Source organism: Ascaphus truei, chromosome 3 (genome assembly GCF_040206685.1).
Source record: "Ascaphus truei isolate aAscTru1 chromosome 3, aAscTru1.hap1, whole genome shotgun sequence".
NCBI lineage: Eukaryota > Metazoa > Chordata > Amphibia > Anura > Ascaphidae > Ascaphus > Ascaphus truei.
Window position 1 is genome coordinate 19318445 of NC_134485.1, and position 24856 is coordinate 19343300.

Below are 24856 nucleotides of genomic sequence, written 5' to 3' on the forward strand. Positions count from 1 at the left end.
GTGTGAGGGGAACTGCAGGCTGTGTGTGTGAGGGGAACTGCAGGCTGTGTGTGTGAGGGAACTGCAGGCTGTGTGTGTGAGGGGAACTGCAGGCTGTGTGTGTGAGGGGAACTGCAGGCTGTGTGTGTGAGGGGAACTGCAGGCTGTGTGTGTGAGGGGAACTGCAGGCTGTGTGTGTGAGGGGAACTGCAGGCTGTGTGTGTGAGGGGAACTGCAGGCTGTGTGTGTGAGGGGAACTACAGGCTGTGTGTGTGAGGGGAACTGCAGGCTGTGTGTGTGAGGGGAACTGCAGGCTGTGTGTGTGAGGGGAACTGCAGGCTGTGTGCGTGAGGGGAACTGCAGGCTGTGTGCGTGAGGGGAACTGCAGGCTGTGTGCGTGAGGGGAACTGCAGGCTGTGTGCGTGAGGGGAACTGCAGGCTGTGTGCGTGAGGGGAACTGCAGGCTGTGTGCGTGAGGGGAACTGCAGGCTGTGTGCGTGAGGGGAACTGCAGGCTGTGTGCGTGAGGGGAACTGCAGGCTGTGTGCGTGAGGGGAACTGCAGGCTGTGTGCGTGAGGGGAACTGCAGGCTGTGTGCATGAAGGGAAACTGCGGGCTGTGTGTGTAAGGGGTACTGCAGGCTGTGTGTGTGAGAAGGAACTGCAGGCTGTGTGTGAGAAGGAACTGCATGCAGGCTGTGTGTGTGAGGGGGAACTTCAGGCTGTGTGTGTGAGGGGGAACTGCAGACTGTGTGTGTGAGGGGGAACTGCAGGATGTGTGTGTGTGAGGGAACTGCTTGCTGTGTGTGTGAGGGTGAACTGCAGGATGTGTGTGTGGGGGAACTGCAGGCTGTGTGTGTGAGGGGGAACTGCAGGCTGGTGTGTGAGGGGAACTGCAGGCTGTGTGTGTAAGGGGGACTGCAGGCTGTGTGTGTGAGGGGGAACTGCAGGCTGTGTGTGTGAGGGGGAACTGCAGGCTGTGTGTGTGAGGGAACTGCAGGCTATGTGTGTGAGGGAACTGTAGCCTGTGTTTGTGAGGGGAACTGCAGGCTGTGTGTGTGAGGGGGAACTGCAGGCTGTGTGTGTGAGGGGAACTGCAGGCTGTGCGTGTGAGGGGGAACTGCAGGCTGTGTGTGTGAGGGGAACTGCAGGCTGTGTGTGTGAGGGGGAACTGCAGGCTGTGTGTGTGAGGGGAACCGCAGGCTGTGTGTGTGAGGGGGGACTGCAGGCTGTGTGTGTGAGGGGAACCGCAGGCTGTGTGTGTGAGGGGGGACTGCAGGCTGTGTGTGTGAGGGGGAACTGCAGGCTGTGTGTATGAGGGGAACTGCAGGATGTGTATGTGCGGGGGAACTGCAGGCTGTGTGTGTGAGGGGGGACTGCAGGCTGTGTGAGGGGGGACTGCAGGCTGTGTGTGTGAGTAGGAACTGCAGGCTGTGTGTGTGAGTAGGAACTGCAGGCTGTGTGTGTGAGGGAACTGCAGGCTGTGTGTGTGAGGGGAACTGCAGGCTGTGTGTGTGAGGGGGGACTGCAGGGTGTGTGTGAGGGGGGACTGCAGGCTGTGTGTGTGAGGGGGGACTACAGGCTGTGTGTGTGAGTAGGAACTGCAGGCTGTGTGTGTGAGTAGGAACCGCAGGCTGTGTGTGTGAGGGGAACCGCAGGCTTTGTGAAGGCAGTGTGCCTATAACTTGACACTTGTACTCCACAATAACGTGTGCTTAAAGGAGACAGACCGCAGCGGCAGATGCAAGACATTGTGGGGTGCCTGTATTGAAGCCCCAAAGGTGAGATATGGGCCCGCTGCCTTCACTAAGCACTGGGTCCAAAGAAAGGGGGACTGCATCTTTTCCTCATCTGCCCAAATATTACACTTGTCCTGGATGGGGACAATATGTATACAGTACCTGTTCCAGGCATACCTGTATATATCAATAAAGCAGGCACCCCAAATGGTGCAGTAAACTAGCTGGTAAAGACACATTTATTATACCTTTTGGTGAGCCTGCTTTGTTTACTCCTCCACATACAGTAGTACAGCTGAGTACATTAGCAGAAGCTCCGGCCCCAGCCTTTCGGATTATTACTGTCATTGTGTCCCTGACTCCTTAACTACAGATAGATATACACACCGCCAATGCTTGAATTATTTAACTTACGGTTGACAACAGCGATGTTCATTCCTCGGCCCGCGTTATTATTTTTTGCACTTACTAGGCTGAAAGACAAACAAGTATCTTTGTCAGCAACACATTGGTAATAAGAGATCTATCTGTCCTGTAATGTAATGTAATAAGGCATCAGAAGAGGTGAGTTATGCCTTCTGAATTTTAAAAAGACACATACTGTAATGGGCAAAAAAAAAAAGAATAATAAAAAATATATATATACACACACACACACACACACACACACATACACACACACACACACACACACACACACACACACACACACACACACACACATATATATACACACACACACACACACACACACACATATATTTATATACACACACACTCACACTAAAATCTATCGCTACTACACAAAAAGCAATGAAGCCCATGGGTAGCTAGATGATGTGGAGATTTAAAAAAAAGTTGATCTAACTAATTCCATTTATAGCGCTTAAAAATTCACGGATTTCAAAATTGAACGAATCATTTTGGCAAGTTCTCCACCCGATAACACCAACATTATATATTGTACCAAAAATATACATTAGACTTTAGATCATCCTCCAGGTCAACCAATTATCAGTGGAATCGGTTGGGTCACTGAGCCTCTTTCACTGTTCCTTGACTATATCTAAAGTCTTATGTCACAGTTAATTCCTATGTAAGTGATTGTATTGTGGTTTTGAATTAATTACATGTTGCAGAAGGACGTGTTTTGGTAACCATGGACATAGGAAGTCTCTACACGGTCATAACCCAAAATGGTGGTTTATCAGCTTTACAATATTATTATACTTTTACAGTATGCCAAAATTGTTTTAAATAATAACATCTTTCAATTCAATGGAGAGTTATATGTACAAATAAATAGGACAGCAATTGGCGCAACTTCCCTAAACAACTTAGCCTTCCCAAAACTAGCCTTCTGCCAACCTGCTGGCCGTTCCCATTGTTTTGTTACATGGCTCGCCTACTTTTATGTCCACGGAAACAATGACTCCCCTGTCCTTTCATCTAGAGTAGATAACAGAGTGTCATTAATCCTGCATTCTGCCTTTGGGTTCTTGTGACCCAAGTGCATTATTTTGCACTTTTTGGCATTCAATTGTACTTGCCGCACTCCTTAGCATTTCTCTAATCTTCCCGTCCTGACCATTTGTAATTTTACTAATATACATATTAAAGAGCACTGGTTCCAGTACATATCCCTGAGATACTGCACTTGTCCTCATTTAATCAATGTCTTATCCAATCAACCACCTTAGAATACAATCCCAAGCATTGCAACATGTGTCCGGCTTTTATTTGGGACACTGTCAATGGCCTTAAAATAGGTAAGTTACATCTACTGCTCCACCCTGATCTATGACCATAGTCACCCAGTAAAACAAATATTAATTAGGTTCATTTTACATGATCTCCCCCCAGTAAATGCATGCTGCTTGGTATCTTGAAGGTTGCTGGACTTTAGGTATTCAACAATTCTATCTTTCAGCAATGTTTCCATTAATTTCCCCACTGTTGACGTCAGCCTCACTGGTCTGTACTTATCTGCCTCTTCCCTACTTCATAACTGTGACGTGGGACAATGCTTAATCTTCTCCAGTGATGTGGAACTACACCTGTGAATAATGATTAGTCAAAAAGATCTGTTAACCTTCAGAATTTCACTTGGACATGTTTCAACCAAATTGTTGCCTCGTTGCATGGGGCAAAGAAGGGGCACTTAGATTTCATCCTGACTCATTTCACTTTCCCCCTCAGCTGCAGATGGATGAGACATTACTGCCCCTGTTAATGCGATGCATAGCTTTAACACTGGGACGTTATTTTATGTAGAGCTATTGAAAACAATGGCTAAAGAGATGACATGTTATTTAACGCGTTATTTCGTGCTAACGGGGGGGGGGGGGGATAACGTCTGCTACATCCGTAGTTTAAATAATTGCTAATGAAGCACCTGAAAAATAAAAAAAGACACATCGCACAACTCTCATAGTGTAAGACAGTAATTATATTGTTACAAACAAGTGAGGTAATATACGCACGTACAAGATAACTCAGTTATAAAAACAGGGTATGTTCAGGATTCATGTTACACAACTAGACCAAGTGCCCCCCTTAGGTTTGGCTCTAGGGCTCACTTAGCCCAAGTATCAAGCCGCAGCTCCAGTAATTCAAAGCGGAGCTCCCGATGTCACAGGAGGTGTGTCCGAACGTGTCCTTTTCTAGGACACCATTTTTCCGGCTGTTTGCTTCCTTTTATTTACAGACGCCGCCACGTCCTCTTCCACTGTAGTAAATTCTTCTGTGGCACAGTTGTGCTCTGCTAGTACAGCACAGGAGTTGAGCAGTGGGCCAGATTAAAGGATATGCCTGTGATCAACAACCGCCTGTGATTGAGCCACCTGTGCTGAAGCTGGGATATCCTGAAAACCTGACCTGTTGGGGAGGGGGGAGGGGGACTGGAGTTTGAGCACCCCTGATTTAGGGCACACAGGCAAGTCAGAGTCAGCACAAGCACAATTCAATCAGGTGGCAATTTGTAATTAGTTAAAGGAGCAAAAAAAAAAAAGATGTAATTGGGGGGTGGGGGGAGGGGTCTAAACTCTGGGGATCCCCTGCTTCCCAAGACCTTTACCTCCCTAGGTCATGCTGGTATCTCCTGCGTCACGCGTGCCAATAGGAAGCGGCAACGGATGACGTAGGTGTGTCCTATTGGCCCACGTGACCCTTACATCGTCAGATTGCGTGCCCTGCTATACATGCATGACCTACAGAGGTCAGTATCTCAGGCAGCAGGGCGATACCGGAAAAGACATTAACATCCTGCTTCCCACTTAGTACAGGTGGTCCTCGGTATCCGACGTCCCGCTATCCGTTGGATGCGTTATCCGACGCCGCATAATGCAGTCCACTGGATGTATTATCCGACGTCACCGCCGCCGATTAACATTGACCTGCAATCCGATGGTCCGTTAACCGATGGCGGTTTGCGGGACGCATTCCGTTGGATAAGCAACGACCAATTGCACAAGGTACGAGTAGCGTTTGTCAAACTACCTGCAGATTCTTACATTGTACTGCACATCAAAAAAAGATATTAGATGAAGGTTGTAAAAAAAAAAAAACATTTAAAAAAAGCATTCGACTACTATGGATGGAAGTTTCAAAAAATACTTTGCTTCTCTTTTAAAACAAATCCAGCATGTGTATCACATCACTCATCCTATCTAACGTGCCATGTTGCAAGAGGTTTGTTGAACCCTTGGTTTCATTATTGCCCCAATCGTACAGTTTAATCCAGTTTGGGGGAATCAGTCCTTCCTCAAACCTCTTTGCAATGGGTTACTCGCCCCTCTGGCAGCGAAGGGCTTTGACCTGCTCTCCTATTGTCCCTAATTATTATTACTATTATTATTAGATTTGAAGCAGAGCACTGACTATTTCCCTGCCAGAGAAGTGAGGCGGCTTCTGTTTCCCAGAGGTAAAAAGTTCAGCACCTGTGCAATTAAATCAATGTTTCAGGATGTCCCGACAGAACAGGAGACAAAGGAAAGGGTTCAATGTTTTAAACATGTTTTTTCTGTAAATTACAGGAGCTGCAAAATGGCCCTCTGTCAAAGAGGCCTGCGACGTATTGAATGCCTGGTGTTGCAGGCCCCTCTGGCAGTTAAAGGGTTAAAAGAACAGGTCTCTTCCAAACAGATTTAAATGGAACCTCACTGTTATTTTTTGTTGCTTTCACTGATTCCTTGTGGCCAGTTTAGCCTCTCCCTGGAGATAAGGTATATTTGAAAAGCTGCCTTGAGCCCTAAGTGAAGCACATCACAGCGCTGACCCTGTGAAACCAACTCAGCTGTGGTAAGTAACACAGATCAAGAAGCTTTCTAAATGTGCGACAATATACTCAACAAGAGAACTTGGAGTAATGAGGCTCAAGCCTCGGTATCCAATGTCACCACGTCAGCCCGAACAGAAACTCCCCGCCCTAAGTGAAGGGCACCATGACCAGGGGGCCAGGCTCCCCTCCTACCTTCTGGTTGCTCCCTGGCCTCTCCCTCCCCACCCTTCAGGTGACGCGGTCAGGGTGCAGTGGGGAAGGGGCAGGGGAGGTTATTTTAGGGCAGCTGGCAGGGCGCATGGTCGGTCCACGCCCTGCCTGCAATTTCTACCCACCCATCCCTGTTTTGCGTTGTTGTGGTTGTTATTGTTTGAAGTTTATTATGGAGAAGATTTTTTTTTTAAATATTAGAATAAGGACTATAGTTCCTTGATGGAGGGGAGATAAGTCTCCGTTTTGTTACCCATAAGGCAGGGGTCACCAAGCTCAGTCCTCAAGGGCCAACAGCAGACCGGCTTTTATCGATATCCTGCACCGATGGCTCAATCCGATCTGCTGGCTGCCCATGGGGACAGATTTGGAGACCCTTGCCATAAAGGGTCAAAGTGTTGAGGTGGTTGTTACCTCTCTACTGGCGGCAGTGGAGGGGGGTAAGTGTGCTTATCCTTGCCAGAAGTGTAAGTGTGCTTATCCTTGCCAGAAGGGGCTCCGTACTTGGTAAAGCCCAGTGGGGCTGGGAGTGGCCAGTGGGCGCGGCTCATTTAAACGTGAGTTCAGGGATCCCACTCGCGTCAACGGCCGGGTCACGTGTGCCCGGCTTGGGTGTCACGGGACATCGGTTCAAGGACGTTTGACCTTTAACCCTTTTATTGGCGAGCGCTCTGGCAGGGGGTAGCGCTTACCAAATTATTTAATGGTAAAATAAAAAGCAGCGGCCTTGTACCTCCAGACCTTGTCCTGTCGTTATTTTTGTGGGGATTTGGGTTATTTGGGGTGGAGGGGAGCACCCGCGTCGTCTCCTGGGTCATGTGAAATGGCACCAAAAACCATGGTCCGAGAGGCCAGCACCATCACATTAAAGAGATCGAGGGGAGGAAGTGCAATGTTAAAATTTACATTTCAGCTTAGCGGTGTGCATTGGTGCTTTGCAGAAGCAATTCTAATATCAATTCAAAAACAAACCAAGGTACTTTCACCAGTTACATTTTTAAGCCAACCCATCGCAATCCTGCCCTAGCTTCGAGTTTGTGAATAGTAACATTCCACATGTCATCATCAGGATCCTGCCGGTGACAAAACAAGGGGTGTACTGTTTCTGCATCTGCTTAATTATTGTGGGGCGAACTAAGTGTAGCCATGCCACCTATGGCTACTAACCTGCCCTACTCCTGGCAGTAAGCCCTGGTAGAATCAGGCTGCCAGTAGTCAACATGGGGTTTTCCCCCTCCTTGGTGCTGCACTTGAGTGACAGTGGGAGGCGGTGACAACAGGCCTGAGCATGTTCAATCATGGGACAGACCTGGTGCTCTCCTCCTGGCTGTACTTAAGGGCAGTGCCGCCTCAAATTTAGTAGTGCCTCTCCCCACTTGAGAGAGGAAGGGATCACACAGGATTGCCTGGAGCTTGGCCTACCCTGTTCCTCTTCCCCTTGGGGGAGAGTGAGAGATACCCTATACCCATGGTCCTGCTAGACAGCCAGGGAAGAGCTTGGACTGCTGCGGGTGCCCTTGGCCTGTAGTGTAGGTCCAGGGACCATCCTCAAGTTGACCATCCCAGAGACTGCAGTGGGCAGAGATCTGCCTTGTTCCTGTACTGTACAGACCAAGATAATTAAACGTTCTAGTTGTTATACTTCCGCCTAGTGTGTGATCTTACTGGGGGGGAGAGGTGATTAGTTCTACTGTAGGAGATAATCTTCACCTATCTGGAGCCTACAGCAGATTGACGTGCTGCACTGCTAGAGAACCATGTGGGTAATGTACCCCAGAAATGTGATCTTGTGTCCCCACTACCACTGGCGGACAGCTCAGCCCTCCTGTTACCAGCACTTATCATGCACCACACGACCAGTAATGGCAGAATCTCCCAGAGTGTGGGGGAAACACCGTTACATAACTATTCTGATTTAGAAAATAATTTCCAATACACAAGGCAGGCTCCTCTGGTAGTGAGGGGGTTACAAAATATTCACTTCACCACAGAAATGAAAGATTGAAGTAAAAAATAAATGGGCAGGGATGGGGAGATTGTTTATTTATAAGTCCTAATTCTGAGATCACTGGTGATGCAGCCAAATAAAAATACTCGGCCTAATATTTCAATCTGTGCTCTGAGGAAGAATTCAGGAATGAAAGTACCGTATTTCCTCGATTGTAAGACGCCTTCGATTGTAAGACGCACCATCGATTTGGACCTTACACTCGAGGAAAATTACTTTTTCATTTACCATGTTTCAGGAGAGGTCCCATGTCAACAGAGGACGAAGCGGGAGGCGGCGGCAGGAGAGGTCCCATGTCTACAGATGGTTGAAGATGGACAGCGGGTGAGTGTGCGGCAGCAGGACAGGTCCAACGTCTGCAGGTGAATGAAGATAAGAAGACAGCGGGCGTGCGGCGGCAGGAGATCATAATAGCAGGAGAGCAGAGTAGGAGCAGAGCTTCATAGGGGAACGGCTGGGGATGAGCGCACTGTAACCGGAAGTCAGACACCGGTCAACTTCCAGTGTTACAGTTGTGCACCTTCCAAGCTGTTCCCCTATGCCGCTCTGCTCCTGTTATTATGATCTATTAGTCGCCACTGCATGCCTGCTGTCTTCTTATCTTTCACCTGCAGACTTGGGACCTGTCCTGCCGCCGCCAACGCACTCCCGCCCACTGTCCATCTTCAATCATCTGCAATACATCGATTCTAAGATGCACCCCGATTTCAGACATGTGAAAATCAAAAAAAAGGTGCGTCTTAGAATTGAGGAAATAGGGTAGATACTATAACCTTAAGACCTGGCCTATTGGGGGGTCTTGGGGACTGGAGTTGAGCACCATTGGCTTAACTGACGTGAAGAAGCAGCTTGGCACATACTAAATAAGGTCACAGGTCCTCATTCCTGAATTTGAAATCCTCATTATCCCTGCTTCAGCACAGGTGGCTCAATCAGTGGCTCAGCTAAAGACTGAGACAAAAGAAGAAAGAAACACAGTGCACAACGCTCATGGTGCATTAAAAATTATATTATAACAATAAATCAATAGGGTAAGTATTGTGCGTACATCAATGTAATATTAAATAGGCATGTTAGGGGTAAGTTACCCATACACCAACTCAGTGGACCGGATCAGATGTCATCAGCAGGATGTGAAGCTGTTTCGTGACACCAGGTTCCAAACTAGTCGGATGGGAGGGTCTCCTTGGATAAACAGTATGTACAGTGGTTTAGATATTGTCCAGCGTCCGCAGCTCACAAAGGAGAAGACCGGATCTGTCCCACTGTTACACACGATGCTTTCTCTGTACTCCGTCGCGGCACTTCCGGGTTATGACGTCATCACTCTGATGCAGCGCTGCTCGCGTGATAGTCTCTCTATGTGGGACAGATCCGGTCTTCTCCTTTGTGAGCTGCGGACGCTGGACAATATCTAAACCACTGTACATACTGTTTATCCAAGGAGACCCTCCCATCCGACTAGTTTGGAACCTGGTGTCACGAAACAGCTTCACATCCTGCTGATGACATCTGATCCGGTCCACTGAGTTGGTGTATGGGTAACTTACCCCTAACATGCCTATTTAATATTACATTGATGTACGCACAATACTTACCCTATTGATTTATTGTTATAATATAATTTTTAATGCACCATGAGCGTTGTGCGCTGTGTTTCTTTCTTCTTTTGTCTGATATTCTAGGGGGTACTTTGAGCCATCCCCGGCACCACAGCTGCAGACGCTCCATCCAACCTATTTATTTTTAGGTCACGTAATATATTTTCCTATTTTTCACTGTATTTTCACTTCACGTGTGTGGTATTGTTTAATTAGTGCGCACTTCCTTTTCACTTTGTCACATAAAGACTGAGACACCTGTGCTGGAGCTGGGATATCCTTAAAGCCTGACATTTTGGGGGGATCTTGAGGACTGTAGTTGAGCACCACTGAGTTAGGCTGCGGCCAGGGTGATGCTGATGCGTGCGCCGCGATTAAACACATTGCGGCAGTGTGTGTGGCCAGCGTGAGGGAGCGCCTGCGCTTGCCCGTGAGTGTATGGCGCTCAGTTGCTTGCAGAGGCAAGCACATTTGTTTATGCCACTCGCTGGCGCGTCACGTGAGCGGTTCGCCCAATGAGGGCGAACCAGCTCTGTGACATCATGGCCATGCCCCCCGACATGCCCCCATACACACGCAACAAGCTGGCCAGGAAAAGCACGGCCAAGCAGAGCGCATTACGCCACAGCGCTCGAGCGCGTGCACTCCCAACCTGGCTGCAGCCTTAGACTGCGTCCATAGTTTAGCAGTCAGCGCTCCTCCGCGCTCACGCTGAGGCTGGTCTGCGCAATCAGGAGTGATTGCATGAACAAGCAGATGAGCCAGCGTGCGCGATCGGGAGGCAGGGGGAGGTGGGGCAATGACGTCACTGGGCCAATAGCCCGTGAAGCGCCGACGTCAACAACACGGCGCCGACGTCATGGTGCCGTGACGTTGATGCTGCTTCGCTCTGATTGGAGGTTTTCAGCCAACAGGACGCTCAGAAACAGGTTCTGCTGTCGGCTGAAAATCCCTGCGCCTCAGCGCGCCTACGGACACTCGCGGGAGCCCCCTCTCAAGACATCCTCATTGAGGATGACAGGGCTCACCGCGGAGCGTCCGCACAGCTCAGCGCAGACTGTCCTTCTATGGACGCAGCCTTAACCTCAGCTCTTGCTTCCAAGAGGCTGAGAGCTTCTCTTACACGGAGAAGCAACAACACTCCATACTGATTAGGGTCTGTTGCTTCTTAAATTCAAAATGGCTACCAGCAGCATCAGTACAGGCGAGCCAAAGAAAGATGAATGTGTGGTATTTCTCTCATTTATTGGCTTGTATCCATTATTCATGCCTTCACAGGTGACAGATATTCCTAAAAGGGGATACATCATTTCATTTGGGGGAGACCGGCACTGCTTTGCTCCATGGAAAAATAATCATTTGAGAGATTGCAATTGTTTTGACATTCGCCCCATATTCCAACACTATATTAAAAGCACTTCTACTTTAAAAAGCATTATGGCATAAAGCTGATAAAGTGCCTTTTTGTGGTCCGAAGCAAGAACATCATTACTAACAAAGTCAAATGAGTTAAATAAACACAATTTGCGGGTCCTAAACAAACATGCCTTTTGTTAATAATTAACTCCTTGGCTCACTAGGGTCCTCACTAGGGTTTCACTGCTCGGACATTTGGCCACAGAGACAGTTCGCCGCCACAGGTAATGTATCCCCTAACCTCTTACCCTAAAAACCATAACCCCTTACCCTAAAAACCCCAACGTTAATCCCTTACCCTAAAAACACAAATCTTAACCCCTCACCTTAAAGAACATGAACCCCTACAAAACCCAAACCGTAACCAAATAAACCAAAAACCATAACCCCTTACCCTAAAAAAAAACTCAATCCCTAACCCTAACCCCCTACTGCAGGGCCGAAGTGGCCGGCAGCTAACTGTCCCTCAGTGCTGAACAGCTAATAGTTCCATCCTCACACGGAGGTGTTATTCAGCATGAAGATAAATAGACGTTCCCTAATGTAACAGTATTAACTTACATCTCATCTTCCAGACATATCTCTGGCATCTTGTCTTGGCCACCACCACTTCGTAAACGATAGGCCATCTGGTCAGCAGGACAAGTTATCCATAGGTCACACTTTTGTCTTTTCGGTGGAGGAGCTGCAGTTAGAAACAAGAATCTCGTTTTATTGAATTATACAACAATGAATTAAAACTTCTGTAAAGCAAGCTGATATTTTTTTTAATAACATTGTTGCTGAAGGAGCTTCCACTGTGTTACAAGACATCAAACCCACATTAATACCTGTAACATATGACCTGAGGTCGCGTGTTTGCGTACAAAGGAAATGAAAAGACCAAGAAGACAAGCAAAAGTAAGAGGGGAGGATTACGTCCGAATGTTTGTTGGAGCAACATGGAGAAGGGGAGCGGGGAACTGGAAGATCGGTGGGGAGGCTTCATCCAGCAATGGATCGACAAATTCACACACAGCAAATTTCATATTAGAGAAAAGGTGATGCCAATGGATCACCATCGAATGAAAAAATAAATAAATATATATATTTCTTAAAACAGGGTTACAAAATGGTGACAACCAATAACTATATACAGTATATAGTTGTCATATATATATATAGACCATACGATACCGGTTGCACCACGACATCAAGGGACAGCACGCAGGTAAGTAAATCAAAAATGTTCTATATTTGATAGGTTTTTGTGTCTTCTATCAAATATAGAACATTTTTGATTTACTTACCTGCGTGCTGTCCCTTAATGTCGTGGTGCAACCGGTATCGTATGGTCTGTTATTGCTTTATGGGATAAGCGCCAAAACTTATTTACTTGCATATGGTGTGCCGGCTGTGCATTGGATTCTATATATATATATATATATATATATATATATATATATATATATATATATATAATAAAAAATAAAAAATGAATAGACGATACCGTTCTGTGGATAACGAAATGGTTTTATTTGTGCGAGCTTTCGAGATACACTGATCTCTTCTACCGGCGATGTTACAATGAATAAAGCTAGCAAGGGTTTAACTTAAAAACAGTGCATCCCCCCTGTGCAGTTTGCTATTTAAGACTGAATGTTAGTGATGCATGTGTGTATATATGTATGTAAATATACATTTATAAAGCGCTCACAATGTAAACAGCGCTTTACAAAAGGTGTGTGTGGAGTGGAAGTGTATACCAATGGTGCGGAAATGTAAGAGGGTGTTGCATTAATAAAAGTGTGTGTAGATTAAAGCATTTTGTTAGCCACAAAACAGTATCGTCTCGGCTAAGGCTGAGTCCCCGCTGGCGCTGAGTGCTCTCATGCTTGGGCGCCAGGTGTCCTGCTTGTACGCGCGGGGGGGGGGGGGGAGGCATTGCGGGTAGTGAGCATGCGGGAAAGTATAAATTTTTTGTTTATCTAAGCGCGGAGTGCGGGTGAGCATGTGTGCCCACGCACGAGCACACAAGCACAGCGTGAGTGGGAACTTACATATATCTATATATGTACAGTAAGTAACAGCTGCAAGCGTCGCCCGCTCAGCGCTAGCGGGGACGCAGCCTAACATGGTACAGATACCTCTACATACATACATATATATATATATATATATTCCACAAATTCTTTGACCCCCCAAAAAAATCAGTCAAACCCCGAGTGTCCACAGATCAGATGAGGAGTAGTAGTTGACTTAAGCATGTAAAGTCCTTGTGGTTAGGCTGGTGCTGCTTCTAAATGGGAAGTCCTCTACTTCCTGGTGAGTGTAAGCAAATACTGTATCTAAGGTAGAGAAGTGCAAACAAAGGAACACACGTTATATGGGACTAAAAGTATTACAATGTATTGGGTGACACATAAAAGCGCAGATGTTGTTGCTTATCTGTATCTGCACAAGAAATCGTCCGTGCTCATGTGTCTAGGACTGCACTTCTCTACTTCTCTCATAAATATGGGGAAGGGGAAAGGATGGGGAAGAGGAGGGACAGGGAAGGCTCCCGCATCAGCTTAAGTACATGAGGAAGTAAGTAGTCAAATAGTTACAGATCGTATCTGGTGCAAAAGGGGACAAGGGGATAAACAGAAAAAAACAAAAGGTTCCGCCCTGAATGCACTCAGATCGACCTAATTGATATGATGTAAGGAATTAAAATAATTTAATATATCAACAATCAATATAAAATAGTAGTTGTACAGAGGGTGTGGTAAACAAGTACAAGACCACCCCCAAATTACATACCAAATGTGTTAACGTTTTAACCGTATGACGTACATACACGGAAAAAAGTTAAGGAAGAAAAACACCTCACCTAAATAAACTGGCATATGGCCTCGGTCTATAAATGTCTCTCAAGGTCGATCTGAGTGCATTCAGGGGGGAACCTTTTGTCTACTTCTCTCATACTAAGGACAAAACCAGGGAACTCCCCCCCACGGGTTTCACGCTTAGAGCGCTTTCTCAAGGAGTATAATGATATAGTACTTGAGAAAGCGCTCTGCGCGTGAAACGCGTGGGAGGAGAGTTCCCTTGTTTTGTCCTTAGTTTGTTTTTGTTTTTAATCATGTAGTTCAATACATTTTTCTTATTTTTTCTACACCCGGCGAGTTCAGTGCTTTATCGGAGTGGTCGCTGTCCAACCAATCCCCTGCAGTTTTTTCATGTTCCGCCTCACGATTGGAAGGACGCACAGCGGTTGTGCAGGATTGGAGACGAGTGCCAGTTGTTTTCTTGAAGACAGTGTATCATCGCTAGCAGTCGGACTCTGCGCCGTGACCACAGGAATGGGAAAAGAACGTCCTCTTGAGCAGGGTTTCAGAGGTAATTAAATGTTTCTCCTCTTGAAAATAGGAGTTTTCGCATTGAGCCATCGGGCTCATCCTGCACATTAACAGTGTGGTCTTTGACTTCTGCAACAACTAATAGGCTTTTCCCTTGCAGAAAAGAGACTTTGGAGCTGATTCAATTTTGTCCAACGCGGCCAATTGTCAAAATCGGCCATTGACTTCACTGCGATCAACTGCTTCAGAGAATATGGGATCCGGCCCTTTGTGCCCCTGAATTTGGCATTGATGGGCCTGCACAGTATCCGAGACGGAGGGCCTACATTGACTAACCAGTGCTATTCCATGACAAACAGTCTGGTGCTGAAAGATACGGCCCATGCACTTCAATGAGCCATAAGGTGCCTTATGGAATAGCATAACACTCGGAGGAAGGACCTCTGGTGTTAGCAGTAATAGAAAATCATACATGATGCTTACGTTGTAGAAGCTGTGGAAGTGTGTGACTGTCTTTGTAAAACCTTATAAAATGACTCCTGCAAAGCACCTCATACAATCGCCTTTCAATGACATACCTTTTATAACTGGTTTCAATCCTATGCGCTGCATGCTTCCAATTGCCGTTTGTATCGAGTCTTCAGGTAGGATCTCGGCAAAAATGTACCCCAAGTACCAGGCGCACACAGAGGCACATAACAGGCCAGCTATCTTCAGAGAATCTGTGAAGAGTAGAAAAAGATCAGCAACCTTCTATGTAGTCTAATACCTCTAGTGACTATCATATAAGCGGACTAAGCAGCTGCTTGGGGCCCTCACTGATGCAGGTGGCCCCATTTCTCCCCCATTCCAGCTCCAGTTCGCAAATTGCAGTCTACCATTTGACAATGGCAGGCTGCCATTGCTGTCTGGCCTAGCCACCTTCTCATTCTGTGTCCAGAATGGTCGCTATGATCTATAAGGACATGTCAGTGAGTGACTGCTCTGGCAGCTTTCTCTCCCATTCAGTATCACGAAGACCTGGAGAGTAGCCAGGGAGTTGCTGACAGTGACAGCCTTAGGGGTGCCAGGTGGCTTCTCCAAAAATACTGGACTCAATGGTGAAAGGCGCGTCAGGTCACTATTTCCAGGGAGGAAAATACCGGACACATACATGTCCAATATTACAGTACCTCTCATTTTTTACTGGACAGAGTATCCAAATACAGGACAGTCTAGTTCAATAACGGACATCTGGCAACCCTAGTGACAGGTCCTGTCTATATTATAGAGATAAGAGCAAGTGTGGGCAGGACACAGAGTGAAGGGGTTTTGGAGAGGTATAGTGAGAGTGAAGGGGGGGAAGGGCACGGTGTAATATGTCATGTGTTCTTGTTCATCTGAGGTTGTATTTATCTAATTTTAAGACCTGCTAAGGAATAGATGATTGTTATTATGTCCTGATATGTAAAACCATAGAATTCAAAGAGGGTGTACTTTCTTTTTTACCCAACTGTACATGTCAAGTATTACGTCTAATTTTTTACTGGACACCGTGTGGGCTGGGACCATGGTACCGCAGACTGTGCGGATGCGTCCGCACGCTGAGCGAACAGACTGCCTTAAGGCAGTGTTCGCGTCCATGTGGCGTGTTGGCGTGTACGCGCGGAAGAGGGAGGGGGCGCGCGTTGTGCAAGAAATCAGTTTAAACTGATTTCTTGGTGCGACAGGCCGGTCACGTGAGCGGTTCGCCCATTGAGGGCAAACCAGCGCCGTGACGTCACTGTCATGCCCCTAGACACACCCACGGACGGCGCTTACCATGGCTGAAAAACGCACCTGCTTCAAGCGGGTGACGTCACAGCTGCGCACGCCTCCGCACGGGCGAAGGCACCATGGCCCCAGCCGAAGAAACACAACCAGTATCACAGAAATTTCATAGAGGAGGCAGAACAATGGTAGAAAGTGATGGCACCACCCTACTGTATGAGTATTACTCGGCATATTTAAAAGGGTGCAGTTCTACTTTGGTTAACCCTTTGGGTGCCCCGGGACATAGTCACTCATGTCATGAGAGAGGGACCAGCGAGGTGGTGAGATCGCTGATAACGCTGTCTCCTTCCACCTCTCCCTGTTAAACATCTTGGGCAGTGTGAGTGTTATCTCATTTTATCTGTAAACTTACCTTTTTGACCAGCTGCCCTATTTGTATGTTTTCTAAAGATTTCTGCAATAACATAGGCAGATTGCTAAAGCATTAAAAAAAGAATCACTGTATTCCAATTCTCAAGAACCCTAAATTCCCGCCGGGCTGTGAGCCTAAACAATTTGATCAATTCACAACTAAAAACATCAGGGCAGTTGCCGACTTCCTGAGCTTTGAGCAGTTCCTGAGTTACCAAAGACTACAAAACAAATATGAAATGACAGGACTGAACGTCTTCAAGTACCTTCAGATTCGGCACTTTTTCCAAACTCTATCCCCAACGTTGGAATTTCCCCCTCTCACTAGGTTCGAAAGGCTATGCAGAGAAACAGCCCACCAAAAAGGTCTTATAACCCAAATTTACGCAGAATTGGAAAGGGCGTCAGACGCCCCCACCCATGAATATATGCTCACTTGGGCAGCAGAATTGGATATAGTTATAGACCCAGAGGACTGGGAAAGTATTTGGGAATCAGCCTCAGGAACTTCTATTTGTACCACAATCAAAGAAAATATATACAAAATACTGTTTCGCTGGTATCTTACTCCAGCCAGAATAAATCAAATCTACCTCCTGGCCTCCGACCTATGTTGGAGAGGCTGCGGGCAAAAGGGAGACATGGCCCACATCTGGTGGACCTGTCCAGAAATTCAGAAATACTGGGAAACAATACAAATTCTAATAAAAGAGGTCACAGACCTCACAATACCCATTGACCCGCTGACCTACTTATTGGCCAGGCCAATAGAGACTCTGGATCAGCCAACAAGAAAATGAATCTCCTTCATATTAACAGCGGCCAGGTGTGCGGTGGCGGCCTCATGGAAGAAAGTGTCACCCCCCATCCCCCCCCCCCAAGCAAACAGTTAAGAAGAGAATTCATGAGGTAATGCTAATGGAAAAACTAACGGCCTTCTTGAAAAGATCAACAAAATCTTTCTATAATATATGGGAACCATGGCTGACTCAAATTGCACAATAAAACAGACCCACACATAATGTGAACTAGATGAGACATGGGATTTACCCCCACACAACAAGCTAAGGAGATTGAGGCTTCCCCCCCCCCTCCTCCCTCCCCCCTCCTACCCCTCTCTTTTTCTGTTTCCTCCTTCTCGCCTGCCCGCTCGACCCAGGATTAGGGGTCGAAGGCTAGACGAGGCTATCCATATGGAAAAAATAGAAAACTATGTATTAGGCTAAGACATTTATGTAAAGCTGTAAAACCGTATGTTGTGTAAATGCCTAATAAAAAAATTTGAAAAAAAAAAAAAAAGAATCACTGGATTGACACAGAATTAATTGTTAACTGGTATCTTTAAGAGGTCAGGTAAACTAAGAGAAGGACCTTTGAACCTCATCAAAGCAAGATACATTTGCCGGATTTAAACCATAAAGCACGAAATGATTGCCAATCACTAAGCTGCCCTGATTATGCCAGTGAAAAGTTATTATTCGACACTGAAATTGGAAAGGTAAGAGGGGAGACAGAACCATTTCAAACGTGTTTCGCCTGCATTCAGTCAGTCGGTTTTTAGCAATCAATAAAATATCCTAAGAACGGAAAACTCAAAGTGGGTTACGATAGCAAGGTCAACTATTCTCAATTAGAAAACAGAGGGGTGATTGGCCTTAGAGAATATTTTACCATCTAATTTGTAATATTCTGATTTATATTGGCTAAGTATTGACCCTCAGACAGTACTGCTTTGGGGCATGCTCTACTGGCCTGCCAGATGGGTTCCTGCTTGTACCGGGTTCCCCCCTCTGCACCGGCTTCCCCGTGACAAAAGGACAATCAGAATCTTCGGCGATGCTGATAGGCTGTCCGATAGGCGTCACTACATAGCCAGCCTATCAGCTTTACCATGTGACTGCTGTGCATTGGGTGGGAGGGGGATGGGAGGGCTGATGGCCCTACTCTGTGCCCACGGCCCCTCTGCCACTACCTCTCCTGCCTGCAGCATTACCCTTACTGCAAGAGGCTGTTTAATATATATATATATATATATATATATATATATATATATATATAAAAAATAATATATATATATATATAATATTATGTATATATTTTAGGGGTGTTGGAGGTCTTATAAGGGGTTGAGTTTTATCTATATCTAATCACACGTGATCTATATTACCGGCACAGCACTAGGTAAGGGAAAAAAGGATTTTATTATGTCCAAATTGCCAGACGTTTCGGTCCCCAGAGGGACCTTCTTCAGGGGTAAGATGCCGGGTAGGAGCCACACAATAAATAAGCACAGAAAACTAGTCAGGATGAGAATCCTAGCTAGAAAAGAAACCCACAATGGCACTCTATGGGGACAACATTAGGTGGGACAAAATATAAACCCCCCAAGCTAGTAGCCTAAAGTGCCAAAAGACGCAAAACAAAAAAAGTTTATTGGCATATAATAGGGAATATACACGTGGAGGTATAGGGTAAATGTGTGAAAATATTAAAATTAGGTGGTGCTAATCCGATATTCCCGAGGGTATAAGGCTCCGCTAAAGCCCACTAGGGGCGCCTGACATACAGGGGAGAAGGAATCCCTGAATGTGTGTGATATGATGCATAGGAATATGTCCAGAAAGCAGCCTGGAGCCTCTCAGCGACGGAGCACCTGACCGCAGGGACAAGGCTCCCCTCTCTTCCCTCCCCCTCCCCCTCCCCCACACCTTTGGTGCCGTTCACGTGCTGCTTCCCCTCTCCCCTCCAGCTTGGCTGAATTGCATGCTGTTTCCCCTCCCCTTCCCCAGTGTCGGGGGGGGGGGAGCTAAGGGGATTCAAAGGTGCGCAGGGGAGGGAGCGCAGGGGAGGGAGGGCAGGGGATGCAGAGGGTGAGGGTGAGGGTGAAAGTCTGCTGGATAGGCTACAAACATAGTCTCTTTTAAAAGGGGCTGGATGGCAACATCTTGCAGGAGGTGGTGAGGCTGGAGTTTACACTCAGAAGGGGGCCTCCCTCTTGGGTTTGCATAGGTGTGGGGAGCCCCACTTGAGCCTGCATAGGTGTGGGGGGGGGGCCACTTCAGCCCCTCACTGGGGTTGGGGAAAACTATACTTGTGTCCATACGGTGTTGGTGTGCCCCCACAGGGGTGGGAGGACCAACAGGAGGACGGGGGGGCGCTTCATGGGAACCCCCATGGGGTTTGTGAGCTCCCTTTTTAGGGGGCTCGTCCCACTTAAGCCCCTGCGGGGGCTGTGGTAGTTCCGCTTCAAATCCACATGGGTTCGGAGCCACACGGGTGTGGGGGAGCTATTTGAGCCACCGTGGGAGTGGGAGGAGCTACATGTGACCATTGGGGTGGGGAACCTCACTTGAGCCCCTCACTGAGGGGGTGGGGGGCTATACTTGTTCCCCTAGGGGGTTGGTGTGCTCCCACAGGGGTGGAAGGACCCACAGGAGGTAAGGGGGTGGGGCCTACTTGGGAACCCCCACTGGGTTGGGGAGGCAGCCCCACTTAAGCCCCTGTGTGTGGCTGCTATTGTAAAAACGGTGCTGGAAGCCTTCGGTTTTCACTTGTTAGCAGAGGGAGAAAGGAAAGCTATGGACAGGGGAGTACGTGGAGATGTTATCCCTACTACACAGGTACAGGGGAGTACGTGGAGATGTTATCCATACTACACAGGTACAGGGGAGTACGTGGAGATGTTATCCCTACTACACAGGTACAGGGGAGTACGTGGAGATGTTATCCCTACTACACAGGTACAGGGGAGTATGTGGAGATGTTATCCCTACTACACAGGTACAGGGGAGTACGTGAAGATGTTATCCCTACTACACAGGTACAGGGGAGTACGTGGAGTTGTTATCCCTACTTCACAGGTACAGGGAAGTACGTGGAGATGTTATCCCTACTACACAGGTACAGGGGAGTACGTGGAGATGTTATCCCTACTACACAGGTACAGGGGAGTACGTGGAGATGTTATCCCTACTACACAGGTACAGGGGAGTACGTGGAGATGTTATCCATACTACACAGGTACAGGGGAGTACGTGGAGATGTTATCCCTACTACACAGGTACAGGGGAGTACGTGGAGATGTTATCCCTACTACACAGGTACAGGGGAGTATGTGGAGATGTTATCCCTACTACACAGGTACAGGGGAGTACGTGAAGATGTTATCCCTACTACACAGGTACAGGGAAATACGTGGAGATGTTATCCCTACTACACAGGTACAGGGGAGTACGTGGAGTTGTTATCCCTACTACACAGGTACAGGGAAGTACGTGGAGATGTTATCCCTACTACACAGGTACAGGGGAGTACGTGGAGATGTTATCCATACTACACAGGTACAGGGGAGTACGTGGAGATGTTATCCCTACTACACAGGTACAGGGGAGTACGTGGAGATGTTATCCCTACTACACAGGTACAGGGGAGTATGTGGAGATGTTATCCCTACTACACAGATACAGGGGAGTACGTGAAGATGTTATCCCTACTACACAGGTACAGGGAAATACGTGGAGATGTTATCCCTACTACACAGGTACAGGGGAGTACGTGTAGTTGTTATCCCTACTACACAGGTACAGGGAAGTACGTGGAGATGTTATCCCTACTACACAGGTACAGGGAAGTACGTGGAGATGTTATCCCTACTACACAGGTACAGGGAAGGGCTGAACTGTGGGATTGGTTCATTTCTAGTGCTGGTATTAAGTGTACAATTAGAACCAGGATGAGTGCTGTGCTGTATATACTAGCAGGGGTGTCTGCACTTTGAGTGTTCAGTGGGTTAATTTCTTTTAAGTGTGTGCTAATTGAAAGCCTGTAACTAACTTTATTTTCTCTCTCCTGCCTGATTGAGCCAGCAGTGCGGGTGGGTAGTTGATTGCTTCCCTAACACGCCTGGTTGGTGTGTCTCTCTATTAAAATCAGAGGCTGGGTGCCCTGATCTGTGTGACTGTGCTTGATTTCACGTGCTGGCTGTATTAAACATGGAAGTGGAGCCAGGTGCTGGGTTTACTAGCAGGGGTGGCTAAACATGGGGAGTGTACAAGGGGTTAATTTCTTTTAAAATATGTGGTATTATCCAGTGGGATCTTCTGTGAATGATGGTATCAACAAGGAGCTTTGCTCAGTGGGTTATGCACATTTTGTTCAGGCTGCAGCATTATTGGACAGGTACGGGCAGGGCGCTCTTCTGGCGAAGGCAAAAAAAACGCATTTAGGTTACTATCAATACACCTCAGTGCTTTCACCTACTGGGATTCAAGTTTGGTGACTAGAATTTGTGGCTTTGTGTTTGCCATTGGGGTGTGCCCTGTCATGCTTCTACTTGAAACTTTCAGCACTTTCTTGGAATGGGTAGTCCGGAAAAGAATGCAGGCGGTTGGAGTAATACACTATTTAGACAATTTTGTTCATATTTATTTATTTATAAAATGTTTTGCCAGGAAGTAATGCATTGGGAGTTGCCACTTGTTTTGAGTATGTCCTGGGCATGGAGTTAAGATGACAAATGGTACATGGTTGCATGGGTGAACAGGGTATACATTGTGTGTGGGACATTGCATGCACAGTATGGTTTGACAGTTGGAGATGGTAGGTATTGTAGGCGTATGTAACAGTTGGAAACTGGAGGGAGGTGTGAGACAGCTTTTGGTTTTGAGGGAACTTGGACTGGTGGTGGCTGTGGAAGTCTCTAGTAGGTTGTTCCAGTTTTGGGGTGCATGGTGGGAGAAGGAGGAGCGGTCGGATACTTTCCTGAACCATGGGACCATGAGCAGTCTTTTGGAGTCAGATCTCAGATAATTGCTGCATGTGGTAGGGGTGAGGAGCCTGTTCAGATAGACGGGTAGCTTGCCCAGAAATTATTTGAAGGCAAGAAAGGAAGGATGAATTTTGCACCTAGACTCAAGTGATGACTAATCTAGTTCTTTGAGCATTTTGCAGTGGTGTGTGTTGTAGTTGCATAGGTCCAGGGAAGTCAAATTTGTGCGCCAGATGGTTGTCAAGAGTTTTTAGCAGGGGCATGTGAGTTCGGCGTTCCTTTGGCGGTGGAAAAATGGAGAGCCCCACAACCGTTCTGTTTTTAGGAATCTAAATTGATTTGGTTCTTATGGAATATAGGTTGCCTGAGGAGAAGCTGAGGGCTTTAAGAAGTTCCATGGAGACATTTATGTCTCTCACAAAATCATGAAGTTTTCAGTCCTTAATGAGACACCTGTTTTTGCAGTCAGACTTATGCCAGTGGGGAGGGTATTTTCTAAACGGCTAGCAGCTGCTATGACTGGGGTGAGACGTCCACATCATTGTGTAAGGGTAACAGCGGAGATCCAGAGGGATTTGGGAGTGTGGTTGGAGTTCTTGCAGTGCTACAATCGGAGGACACTGCGGAGGGGTTGGCCTACATCCAACAACAAGCTTTATATGGCTGTGGCAGTGGGATTTGGAGCGTATTTTGAGGGGTCTTGGCCGCTATCTTGGGTGGAGCAGCAGTTGATAAAAATAAATAAATAAATAAAACCTGACGTTCCTAGAATTTTTTCTTTAGTAACTGTGATAGAACTTTGGGGCGCACAGGTGGCTAAGTGGAATGTAGTATTCTGGAATGACAATATTGGGGTGGTTGGGGCAGTTAATAATTTGGGTCTCGTTCCTGTCCCGTCCCCCCTCCCAGTGGTGGCTTTATTGCGTAACTTTGTTCTAATTTGCCTGGAGTTAAAAATAGTCTTAAGGGCTATGCATGTACCTGGGGTGGCTAATGTCGTGCTGTCTTTGTATCCCGAATGCAGTTAGCAGAGTTCAGGAGGTTGGCGCCAGAGGTGGATCCAGTTGGCCGGTGGAGTTGTGGTAGTTGGTGACTGTCCAGTGATGGACTTGGTGCGGGCTTCAGTGGCACCTGGTCTTTGCCTCCAGACGTTTGGATAATCGGGTATTCTTTTATTCATTGGGCAAAGAAGCATGTAGGTTCCCGGCCATACGGGTGGAATTTGGGCATGAGCAGGAAACAGGGAAACGTGTTCTGGTGGGGCAGGCAAGGTGAGATGGCATCAGCTGTTGCCAGAACTGTGGGTACTGGCAAAGGACAGTAGGCCTGCCAAAAATGTTGATTATTCACGTGGGGGGTAATATCATTAGATTAGCGCAGATTCAGGTGTGTTGGGGAACGGTCCAGGTGGTGTGGTCAGATATAGTCCACAGGAGGGCGTGGTAGGGGGCGCTGCAAGCTGAGGCGGTGGAGCGCACAAGGGAAAATTAATAAGGCAGTTGGGAAATTGATGTTGCAGGTAGGAGGCTGGGTGATAAGGCATCTTGAATTCGAGTCAGTGACATAGAGGTAGTATTTGGGAAGGAGAGTCCCTGCTCCGAAGAGCTTAAAATCTAATTAGTTGATGGGAGGAACATGCGGAGACAATAGGAGGCCGTTCTGGTGGGTGCGTCTGCAAGGGGCCAAGGTTTAGTCTGAGGTGTAAATTATCAGCCATAGAACTATGGTCAGTGAAGGACATGGTGTGGGGGCGGTAACGTCAGTTGACAGGTCATTCCTTATTGACCTAACTATCTCAGATTTAGGTGCATGGGGGGATGGTTCAAGTGGTGTGATCAGATATTGGACACGGGAAGTCTTGGAATGGGGGTGCAGCAAAATGTATGTTACAGGTAGGAGGCTGGGTGATAAGTCACCCAGAGTTCAATTCAGCAAATAGTGGATTATTTCGCCCAAAACTGGGTACACTCACTCGAAATAGGGTTAGACTTGTGTAATATGACACTTCAGGAGGGGCTTGAAAGGGCCTTGCGGGTCTAGTGGTACGGGGCTAGTTTAAGGGGATTCACCCAAAAATGGGTGGCGGCTGTTGGGGGGGGGGGGAAGAGAGGAGAGGGAGAGGTGTTTGTTAACCTTGCCAGCGGGGGCTCTATGGTGCACATAACTCCTAAAGCCTTCTGGTGGCTGGGGTTAGCGAGTCGGCAGGGCTCATTTGTGCGTGATTCCCTGGGCCCAGTATCGCTTAACGACCGGGCCATCGGGCGCCCGGCTTGGTGGGTGTGCGGGCCTTGGTTGGTGTGCCATCGGGCGCCCCGGCTTGGTGGGTGTTCGGGCCGTGGTTGGTGTGCCATCGGGCGCCCGGCTTGGTGGGTG

General features: G+C 47.3%; 1 protein-coding gene across 1 annotated transcript in view; it reads right to left on the bottom strand.

Annotated features, from left to right (window-relative positions):
• Positions 1-24856, bottom strand: part of FAM3B (FAM3 metabolism regulating signaling molecule B) — a 77330-nt gene that overhangs the window by 18400 nt on the left and 34074 nt on the right. The window contains exons 2-4 of the mRNA XM_075593707.1: positions 15132-15275; positions 11792-11915; positions 2131-2189 (exon numbers count right to left, since the gene is read on the bottom strand). Of these exons, the coding sequence (XP_075449822.1) occupies positions 2131-2189; positions 11792-11915; positions 15132-15275 (327 nt within the window). The remainder of the gene's footprint in view (positions 1-2130; positions 2190-11791; positions 11916-15131; positions 15276-24856) is intronic.